Source organism: Cryptotermes secundus, unplaced genomic scaffold, assembly GCF_002891405.2.
Source record: "Cryptotermes secundus unplaced genomic scaffold, Csec_1.0 scaffold330, whole genome shotgun sequence".
NCBI classification, from domain to species: Eukaryota; Metazoa; Arthropoda; class Insecta; order Blattodea; family Kalotermitidae; genus Cryptotermes; species Cryptotermes secundus.
The window spans coordinates 1,388,959-1,401,037 of NW_019734317.1; the positions used below are offsets into that span (position 1 = coordinate 1,388,959).

Sequence of the window (12,079 nt, forward strand, 5' to 3'; positions counted from 1 at the left end):
CCATGGAATGTTGCTGCATACTAAAGCCTTACAAAGATCGGCTGAAAATGTATTAACAGAGGATTTGGGTTTGAGCTGTGTAAGTAGTAGTAGTTTTGGTGTGCTGTTCTTCTTCCCCTTCTTTGCCATAATACATGCAGTTGTTCTCTAGTGTTGTTGAAGTTGAAATTTCTTTTCACATTTTACTTCCTTTGCTCACACTTGACAGTACACGACGACACCGTCTGTTGAATAGTCACTATTACCCGACACCCACCGAATTTTTAAATATCTACTGCTGCACTTTTCTTTAGGCATTTTCAGTACACGAACACTTTTTTGATGCAGATTATTAAAGTAAAGAGTAACACATTAACTAAAGAGACTTCTCTTGAGGCCAACCTTCTGATGCTACTGTCTGCTGTGGTGGTCAAAGGAATGCAGGAAAATCCCACCCCCTCCCTTTTGAAACAGCCAAGCTACCTGTTTGTATTGTAAGTGGTAAAAGTGCCGTTACTGAGAGACTTGAGAATAGCAACTGGCAAGGGATGTCCAAAACACAGGCAAAACCGATTTTATTAGTGAACATTAAAATTATCCTTAATTCCAAACATATATGCAGTAATATGCTCTTACATTTACAATATGCAATAACGACCAAAAACCCTCAAAATATGCATTTTCAAAAAATCTTGGCCTTAGTCATTAATTAGCTGAAAAAAAGGCAATATGACTCTAGCCTTAAGACACAGAACATAACATCTTGTACAAAATTTTGAGCATTTTATTTTGTACAAATAGAATCACAGAATATGAACAACTGCTATATAATAGCAAGAAGACGTGGCATCCCTAGACAGGACATGATACAACATACACAAAAACTTTACCACCGTCACTCAAAAGGAAAACAGAACATAACATCACTTACATATGGAAAACTGTCATATAATATGTGCACAAAGAATTAAAATACAACACAGACTCCCAGAAGAACCCCTTTACTCTACAGTGCAACACCACAGACTTGTGCTCCATCTTAAAATAAACAACAATTTTTCATTTTTACCTGAGTTATAATGTTTTACATCTTGTGACTAATATTAAAAAATTATATAACGAAAAACAGGAACTGTAATGAAATTATGTTATTAATGATCACTAATATTGATCCACATTAGAAAGATAATTTAATAACAAGTACTACACTTCATGAAAATTGACAGATAATGAACCAGCTGAATCAAAACATGCAGCAAGTATACATCATAAACAAATGTTAATACAGTACCATTGGTTTATTTATCACACATCTGTTGTGTTGACGGTCATATAACACTATACAGTGTGGGTATTACTGATGAGATCTATGATATATTCTACTGAGATGGCTTCAGTTGGAGTGATACACATACCAAGTTTCATGAAGATTGATACAGGTGTTTAAGTAATATTAAGGTTTTGCCTCAGAAATCTGAGAGGCTGTACTGTCTATATTACTCATGGGAGGGATTTATAAGTAAGCCATTCAGATGGGATCAGGTACCATGATATACATACCAAGTTTCAAGATGAGTGGTTCAGGCACTTACAGATTCTCTCTCTCTCTCTCGCCCTTGTGAGTGCACACAAACATGCACAGAGCAAGGTGATTTCTTTTTCAAAATAAGGAAAGCAGATTACAAACAGTATCAACTTCCCTAAAATAGGCATGACTGACATTAACACAAAACAGCAATTATTTTCATTCGTCATTTTGTTAATTATTAACCCATATATGATTATGGTTGTCCTCAGGTAACTTCCAGTAAGAGACAGTGATACTATAATCAGCATCAGCATGAGTTACTAGAAACTGGATATGCTTAATGTATCCCAGAAGTAGATGAAAGATTTTTACCCAAAACAAGTAATGACACATATACATACTATGTACAGAGTTCTGACTGAGCAGTTCCTAGTTATTCAGCCAAACTATAAATCCTAAAAATTTAATGTCACTATAAAATAGCACCACTGTTACCCTAAGAATATAGTAAACCTCCATGTAATAAATGCTGAAACAACATAATTAAATGGTGTTAAAAGAAATTGCGTGTAAACACTATAATACATACTTGTTCAGAAATGTATATTTTTGTCAAGTTTTAATTAAGAAAACTGACTTGATCTTGAAAAAAATCAAACTGTTATATGAGATAAATCCCATACAATCTATCAGACATGAATCATAAGGAGTTTTGTTTTGCAGTTACATGCTTTAATTGCAACAGGTGCTGAACCAGTGACATTTATAACAAAAAGATTGAAGAATGCCAAAGTTATGCTGTACATGTAATAACTTCCACAAAAACTGTATATTGTGAATGTTGAGCAGTGCAAGTGTTCCATGTTTTTGTTGTGGGTGCCTCTGATGATGGCTCTTTGTGAGCCGAAACATGTAAGGCAGATGTGAAAAAATAGTGACAAGAATATATATTGTTACACTCGATGGAGGTTCTATTGATAATTGGTTATGCTGGAAAGATTAACTTGTCTTCCAGTAGAACACTAAACAGTCTGAACCTTAATGCTGATGATCATGATGTTAAATATTGTTGCACAGTGCATTTATTAGTAAGGAATTTAAATGCTTTAGAGTTTAGACAGTATTCATTACATGGACGCAAAGAGCCTTTATAAATGTGTCTCATAACAACCTACAGTTTTCTTCATTATGCTGAGGTTACACTATAAAATTAATAACTCATACTCAGATCAAAAGACAAGCAAGACTGCTACTATTCTACTATCAAACAAATATAGCCATAAAAAATGCAGTTAGGATCAAATTTGTAATAAGATTGCCTTTTCCTTTAACTCCTATATTAATATACCCCATCAACTGTTGAACTTTCAGTCTAGCAATGTTATCATTAGGATTGCCTTTTTCTCCATCAAACCATATCCTCATGCATGGTTGATCATCTGGGGTATACTTCCAGGCATCATCCCACACCTATGGAAGATAACCAAACTGTATTACAATGTAAGGTCATTTTTGTAATTACTGCTTTCAACACTGTATTAACAACATTCATAGACCGAGGATTCTAGTTCATCATGAAAACTGTTATTTTTCTTTTTCCTCTTCGTGATGGTTTAAGGTCCTCTGGCATAGTCTCATTTAGAATTAATCTCAAACTATGAATCTAAGCGATAGCTGGTAGGATTCCTTGGATAGAGGATCGCAAGGCCACTGAGTACACAGGACAACACAAACAAGAATTGTGCACATCCATGTGCATTGAGCTTGTGACAGCATTTCATGCCTTTGAAAACCCTTTATAAACAATTTGAATTATAGCATATGACTGTGTTTTGACAACAGACATACGGCTTTGTACCTCTTGTCTTGATGTTATTTGTATTCTACAGGAAATCAAATTTATCCTTTGATTGGCCAGCTGTTCACCCATGCCTGTCAACTTTTGGGTACCAAACTGTCAATTAGTCATCATATGGTTGCTAACACTTGTTTAGGCTGTGCCATAGCTCCAGTGGTTAGTCACTGGCTTCCCACAGCAGCAGCCTGGGTTCAATCCCGGGTCTGGTCAAGTGGGATTGGTGATGGACAAAGTGGCGCTGGGGCAGGTTTTCTCCGAGTACTTCGGTTTCCCCTGCCCATCTTCATTCCACCACATTCTCCATCATCATAATCACCCGGGGCAAGTACAATAGGCCAATCAGTGGCTGCCATGCTGAGTGGACCCAGCTGGACTCCACCCCCCACTAAACAAAACACTTGTTTAGCATGGTTGGTTGTCCTTGAGACAGGTACAAATACAGTTCACAGTGTTCAAGAAATATAATGTTGAACAATAATTATTCATATACCTGTAATACAGCATTCTTCATGGAGGAAATGCCACAAAGTTTCACAAAAGTATTGTGGCAGTACAGTGTAGCATAAAGGAAAAATCCACAAATTGTAAGAAAATTACGTTTTATGGGGTCAGTCTTGGATGAATAGGTATCTAAAAAAGACACACTGACGAGAAAAACTTAATGACATTGGTACTTGCCTACAAGCAAGAACAAAGAAGTTATAACATCTTTCTGCTCTTCAGTGTGAGCTGGCAAAAAAGTACAGCTCATGTTGGTACAAAGTTGCTATATTTGTGACCTTACAGAACTATAAGGTTTATTTTGGACTCTATCTATCCTTTGGTATATATAAGACAAAAAAAAACACAATGTTTCAGAGACTGGATCTGTCTCAGTACTCAGGTGAATGGGGCAAGATAGACCTACAAATTGGGCCCGTTAGAAAAAACTAGTCTCAATCACTGGACAAATCCCAGTCAGTAGAGAACAGCCTATAAACACTTGACAACAGGTTCCATCATTGGGAGATGAGAATAAAATCACAATAAAAGACAAGCTAAAACTTTTGTGCCAAGCATGCACATGTCAAAAATGTGATAAAACAGTGGTATGGATTAAGTTCCAGGAATTAAGTTAAAAAAAAGTGGGTAAATAATATAGAGGACGTAAAGCTAATTATGCTGATAAAGAATCGTGCCACCAGGGCGACTTCTCGAAATAAGACTAAACTCCAGAGTAAAATTAGCACATGTAACGGAAGACACCGATTTTCATAAAAACTTTAATTTTGACTTGTTGACCTCTTCATTGATGAGGATTATCCATAAGGGAGAAATATCCAAACTGGGCTGGCTGATCGGATTAGTTGAACATGCCGTGTGAGGTGATTCATTATACTTTATGTACCCTACTGACCGGGGTTTGTCCAGTGATTGAGACTACTCTTTCTAACAGGCCCAGCTGAGTAGGTCTATCTTGCCCCATCCACCTGAGGATGGAGACAGATCCAATCTCCAAAACATTGTGGTTTTTTGTCTTATATATACCAGATGATGGATAGAGTCCAAAATAAACCTTACAGTTCTATACAGCATACACCATCGTCAGAATTCTTTTAAAGTGTATTAATCACACTTAGCCTACTGCCTCCAGACTGGGAAGCAATGCTCTTATACTGTAGCAAGTTTCAGGAATCAGTATTCAATGACTTTTTGACCCAGAACTTATGTTTCATTCCGATCAGACATATTTCACTTTATGCAGTTACATAAACGGCGAAGCGGCCTCCGTAGTCTAGAGGTAACGTTCCCACCTCATGACTCGTGGTATGCGGGTTCAAACCCGGCGGAGGTTGTGGAATTTTTAAGGGTGGAAAAATTCAGGGAATAAGTCCTCCGGGAGGGATTTTAAGCTGTGGGTCCCATGTCGTAGCTTTACGGCACTTAAAAGAACCTCATATCTTCAAAGGAGGTCACTGAGCCAAATTCAAGGACATTTCCCGCCCAACAGTAGTCTCTAACGCCTCTGACAGATGGGGGAAGCATTATAGATACCGCCAAGCCAGTAGAGGCTGAACTCGCTGGCTCAGTCAGGACTGATGGTACGCACCAATATCGGTAGGGTATACAGACTGGTAGAACATCATAGAGGGAAGCACCAGGGACCAATACTCGTCTAAGTGCATGGGGAAACCCACCCTCTCCAATAACTAACTAACTACATAAACAGCAATAATAAAAGACACTGTAACAAAGAAAAAACTCGTGCTGTTCTCAAAGTGCCACTGCATGATTTATGAGTTGAGATTTGATGTTCCATTAGTGTGGGTAGGATAACTGGGCCCATGTTTTTTCATGATACAGTAAATTCTGAATATTATGCATTGACCGACGCCCTCCTTCAATCAGCCGACTGATCAGTACCTAGCTCTCTTTTAACTGCTCATTATTTCATTCCATTATGAACAAAACAGCAAATCTCTTAAAGATAACACTCTCCTCTTCACAGGAAAATGTATAACCATTTGCCAGTGGAATATTATTCCCTTCCTAACTAACTATTCTCTGTTAAATTCCAAACAGTACCTGCTGGTGTAGTGACCACCTGTTTAAGATGAACTCAGTACAAATGCTGGCCAGATTAGCAAGGTGTTTATAATTTTCCCATCATTCTAGGTGAATACCAGGGCAATGCCATGAAATGGGTCATGATGTCCTTCAAAATCTTATCTCAAAACTCAAGCAAAATTTTGTTACCGCATTCAGTACTTTTTGATTTGTTTCATTCTGGTCCGTCACGCTAACAATTACAAAGACAAAAATAACACCGTCCAATGTGACTATTTAAGTTTTATCATTTGAAGACTCATCACCCTTACATGTTTTGATCCCTACGGATCATCCTCAGAGGGCATCAACACTTTTTCAGAAACTACTATTACAATAGATGTTAACACTTCGCGGATCAGTGATTTAAATCATCCTGGGGATCGGCATTTTTGAACATACTACCCTAACTTGTGCACTGTTCACTTTAAAAATTAATATAAAATCTAATTAATTTTTTGAACTAAAATTTTTGGAGAACACTTACCAATTTCCTAGAAGTGCTTGANGCTGCACACACAATACAACAAGAAATGCTCATCACTCAAACTTGTATAACTTCAACTACGACCACTGCAGTCATAAGAAGAACATGTCTATAGACTGTAGAAGACATTTCACACAAGATTTATGTTTTTATGAATGTTCACCAAACACTGGACCATGGACAGTAAAAGTAGGTAAAACAATTATATGCTGTATGTATCTGAAGTAACCCTTCATAAAGTAATTTATCTCCATATATAAGTTTTGTGTGTTTATTCATACTGTGTGTTTCAAGTTCTCGATTTTCATATATATATATCAGATATTACTCTTCTTTGTACCCATTACTTTAATTATTGTGCATGCAGGTTTCCATGAAAACTCGAAATGAACGTTTCTACCAAGTACCACTATGCCAAAGTGATTGCATTGCTTGGTTTGCTGCATGCATCGATGACTACACATGCACAGACAATTGGTTCAGGAATTGGGTATGGAGTAAACAGGGGAACCGCTGTGAAGAGGGTTTAGAATGCAGAACCTTCAAAGAGGTATTTGGAACAGCTGAGAACTTCTGTGAAAAGGTATTATGCCTGTTTTGTTTGAAGGTGACATTAAGCATGCCATAGTTTCATATCTCATAAAGAGTATAAACACACCCAGAGTGTTTTATTGGAGAACTTTATGCTGAAGTAATACAGTTTGGAACATGGAATTTCTTATCAGAATGCTAAATAAGCTAGTAGTGTATTAAAAGTAGCAGCTAGGTAGTATATTATATAGGTGTGGTTTAAATTGCTTAATCTTTGGGTTACTTAACCCCTTGAAACCTTCTTTTTTGAGCACATTATGGAGCCAAAGGACATATTAGATGGACACCGTGACTTTCAGAGCCAGCAGCTGGTGTGAGGGTATTGAAATTCTCATTTTTTATGGCAGTCGTTTACTTTGCTGTTTCTAAAATTGCCCGGGGTTTGACTGGTATTGCCATCTACAGTATGGAACCCATTATCTAGAATACTTGGGATCAAAGGCTATCTGGACTTTTGGTCCCTTTGCCAATAAAATTATAACATGTCAATTCAACAGTTAAAAACATTTATTAAATATGCCTTGCAAAGTTAAATATTTCATGCATTCAAGCTTTCGGATTTCAGGTCCTTCCACATTTTAGGATTCCAAATATGGGGTCCCATTCTGTATACAGTCAGTTTTGATATGAATGCAAATGAGTCTACCTTGGTGTAGTGTACATCCACACTCTGCTGCCAAGCTACACATGACATGTCTGGGTGTTAGTGATGCTTTTTGAGCTGAAGAGTTATATAGTACTGAATGCAAAGACAAAAATGACACCGTCCAATGTGACTATTTAGGTTTTATCATTTGAAGACTCATCACCCTTACATGTTCCGATCCCTACGGATCATCCTCAGAGGGCATCAATACTTTTTTCAGAAACTACTGTTACAATAGATGTTAATTATATACACACACATATAATGTTTGAAATGCACAATGTACACAGTGTTCAACCTTTCACATTCACAGCAGCCTTCCTGGTGTTAAAACTTTTTAAAGTTTTTTAAAAACCTTTTTTTTTCTAGTTCAAGCTTAAAATTTATAAACCATACAGGTTTGTGTCATTTCTCCTGTTTACACAGTGTAAACAACTCAGCATGCCATGAATAAACACGGAAACACTAAGAATCTCCTTTCGCAAGATAAACAGGCGGCACAGGATCAGCCACCTCCAAGAATAGCAATAGGAGAAATGACACGAACCTGTATGGTTTATAAATTTTAATCTTGAACTAGAAAAAAAAAAATTTAACACCAGGAAGGCTGCTGTGAATGTGAAAGGTTGAACACTGTGTACATTGTGCATTTCAAACATTATATGTGTGTGTATATAATTAACATCTATTGTAACAGTAGTTTCTGAAAAAAGTATTGATGCCCTCTGAGGATGATCCGTAGGGATCGGAACATGTAAGGGTGATGAGTCTTCAAATGATAAAACCTAAATAGTCACATTGGACGGTGTCATTTTTGTCTTTGCATTCAGTACTATATAACTCTTCAGCTCAAAAAGCATCACTAACACCCAGACATGTCATGTGTAGCTTGGCAGCAGAGTGTGGATGTACACTACACCAAGGTAGACTCATTTGCATTCATATCAAAACTGACTGTATACAGAATGGGACCCCATATTTGGAATCCTAAAATGTGGAAGGACCTGAAATCCGAAAGCTTGAATGCATGAAATATTTAACTTTGCAAGGCATATTTAATAAATGTTTTTAACTGTTGAATTGACATGTTATAATTTTATTGGCAAAGGGACCAAAAGTCCAGATAGCCTTTGATCCCAAGTATTCTAGATAATGGGTTCCATACTGTAGATGGCAATACCAGTCAAACCCCGGGCAATTTTAGAAACAGCAAAGTAAACGACTGCCATAAAAAATGAGAATTTCAATACCCTCACACCAGCTGCTGGCTCTGAAAGTCACGGTGTCCATCTAATATGTCCTTTGGCTCCATAATGTGCTCAAAAAAGAAGGTTTCAAGGGGTTAAGTAACCCAAAGATTAAGCAATTTAAACCACACCTATATAATATACTACCTAGCTGCTACTTTTAATACACTACTAGCTTATTTAGCATTCTGATAAGAAATTCCATGTTCCAAACTGTATTACTTCAGCATAAAGTTCTCCAATAAAACACTCTGGGTGTGTTTATACTCTTTATGAGATATGAAACTATGGCATGCTTAATGTCACCTTCAAACAAAACAGGCATAATACCTTTTCACAGAAGTTCTCAGCTGTTCCAAATACCTCTTTGAAGGTTCTGCATTCTAAACCCTCTTCACAGCGGTTCCCCTGTTTACTCCATACCCAATTCCTGAACCAATTGTCTGTGCATGTGTAGTCATCGATGCATGCAGCAAACCAAGCAATGCAATCACTTTGGCATAGTGGTACTTGGTAGAAACGTTCATTTCGAGTTTTCATGGAAACCTGCATGCACAATAATTAAAGTAATGGGTACAAAGAAGAGTAATATCTGATATATATATATGAAAATCGAGAACTTGAAACACACAGTATGAATAAACACACAAAACTTATATATGGAGATAAATTACTTTATGAAGGGTTACTTCAGATACATACAGCATATAATTGTTTTACCTACTTTTACTGTCCATGGTCCAGTGTTTGGTGAACATTCATAAAAACATAAATCTTGTGTGAAATGTCTTCTACAGTCTATAGACATGTTCTTCTTATGACTGCAGTGGTCGTAGTTGAAGTTATACAAGTTTGAGTGATGAGCATTTCTTGTTGTATTGTGTGTGCAGCAGGAGCGTTTTTTCCATGGTGTGCACTGGAATATGATGAAATGTGTTGCAGTTTAAAGCATAAAAATTGTTATTACACGTGAAATGAAACAAAATTACTCGTACATTGAAGTTTTCACTTACCAATTTCTGATGAAAATATTTACAGCAGTTTTCAGGTAAATGAGAACACTAATGAGCTACTGAGAAGCAAGAAGAAATTACATATTACTGACACTATTTTGAAATTTTTAAGATTACGCTCATCTTTGATTTGTGTTAAAATGCAACAACTGCTTGTAATATTTATATTTTCTTGGTTTAACAACCCTTTGGATTATCAGTGAGGCTAAAAAATTAAGCAACAACATGCGAATATGATCATCTGGGAACAAATTGAAAGCCATGTGGGATTTAATCAAAGAAGAATTAGGCAGTCGGCAAAAAGTTCCAAAGAACATTGAATTAGGAGTGAATGGAACAACTATACAAGATCCAAAAGTTACAGCCAATGTTTTTAATGAATACTATACTAACATTGCCCAGCACATCCGGAGTAACAATCCGACAGCACAAAACAATGAAGACAGGACCAAACAATAAAAAACAACAGCAATAGCATGTTCTTAACCCCAACCACTGAAAGGGAGGTGGTAAACATAATTAAAACATTGGGTAACAAAAAATCAATGGGCATTGACAATATTCCAGAATTCATTATTAAAAAATGTCATCCTCAACTAGTAAATGCTCTAACATACAGTATAAATCTGTTATTTTCATCTGGATATTTCCCCTACCAAATAAAATTAGCAAAAGTGAAACCCTTGTATAAGAAAGGTTGTACTGCAGATGTTGGGAACTACAGGCCAGTGTCATTAATTTCGGTTTTTTCTAAAATAATCGAAAAAAATTATGCAGAACAGACTTTTATCATTCATAAATAAGTACAGCATAATCAACAACAAACAGCATGGATTCTGCAAAGGAAAATCAACACATACAGCAATCACAGAATTTACAAAAAGGGTTTACAAAGCACTAAATGAAAAAGAAACGAGTATAGGGATATTTTTGGATTTATCAAAAGCGTTCGACCTAGCAGATCATGATATATTGCTAAGTAAGATGGAAAGAATGGGAATACGAGGAGTTACACTAAGGTGGTTCCAAACATACTTAGAAAACAGAGAACATGCGGTAGAAATTACATACAGATGCAAGAAAACTAATCGTAACATTAATTACTTATCCCAAAAGAGACCCATCAGCTATGGCGTCCCACAAGGTTCCGTTCTGGGACCAGTGTTGTTTCTGTTATACATAAACAACCTGGAGGCCAGCACAGAACATGGGAAACCTACATTCTTTGCCGATGATACTAGCATTTTATAGCAGGAAATAGCGCTAACGCAGTGGTTCTCAAACTTTTTACCTCTGAGCCCCTCCCCCCCTGACAAGAGAAAATACTCTCAGGCCCCCAGCCTGTTTTTTTTTTTTCCCCACCAAATAGAAGTCATGGTATGTTTGACGTTTCATTCAGTTTATTTTGTTTTCTCCTACATACTATTTAGCAGTTTTCTTACTCAAAATTAAAGTATCACAATATTGGGCCTACAATAAAAATTTGTTTTAACACTTGCAATTAACCAAAATATGTACTGAAATGAAACAATATTTAACAAACAAGTATTTAATTTTTTTTCTACAAAGAAAATCAAACATTTAAATGTCAAAGTTCAGTGTGATGGATGGGCCTGCTTTTGAGAGCAAAGTTTATCAAAACGTGGTGTAATATCAGAAATGGCCACTCTAACTTCTTTAGCAATATTTAGCCTTGAATGATACTTTGACTTTATAGCTGCCAAAGCAGAAAGCCTGTCTCTCATAAGTAAGCTGTTGCAAAAGGAATCAGGATTTTCAATGCTTTTTGGCTCAAAGTTTGGAATTCTGTGCCAATATGTATCCAGAACTTCAACAAAGACAATCCCTTAAATTTACTTTTTAATGAAGTATCACTAGTGAGATCGATGAGTTGTTCTTGCTCATTTACATTCAGAGATGATGGGCCAGGAGCATTTTCAAATGGATTTTTAATCCAATTAAATTTATCAAAATTATTGCAAAAGTATTTTTCGAAATGAACTTTCAACATTATGAGATGATCAAGTAGGCGGCTTTTTATGTCCATGGGAAGCACTGGATTATCAGTGTCTTGTACCATTGACACCAGAGTAGGGAACATGTCTAGCGTGTCACTTTCCATACTGTTTCTCCAGAGCTCTAAT

At 36.5% G+C, this 12,079-nt stretch overlaps 1 protein-coding gene across 3 annotated transcripts in view; it reads right to left on the minus strand.

Moving 5' to 3' along the window:
- Positions 1 to 2,492: 2,492 nt before the first annotated feature.
- Positions 2,493 to 12,079, minus strand: part of LOC111868569 (folate receptor beta-like) — a 12,893-nt gene continuing 3,306 nt past the window's right edge. For all 3 annotated transcript variants that reach the window (XM_023859331.2, XM_023859333.2, XM_023859332.2), the window contains 3 exons: positions 9,647 to 9,838; positions 9,253 to 9,468; positions 2,493 to 2,977 (listed from right to left, as the gene is read on the minus strand). In XM_023859331.2, coding sequence (XP_023715099.1) covers positions 2,771 to 2,977; positions 9,253 to 9,468; positions 9,647 to 9,838 — 615 coding nt within the window. In that variant the 3' untranslated portion in view covers positions 2,493 to 2,770. The remainder of the gene's footprint in view (positions 2,978 to 9,252; positions 9,469 to 9,646; positions 9,839 to 12,079) is intronic.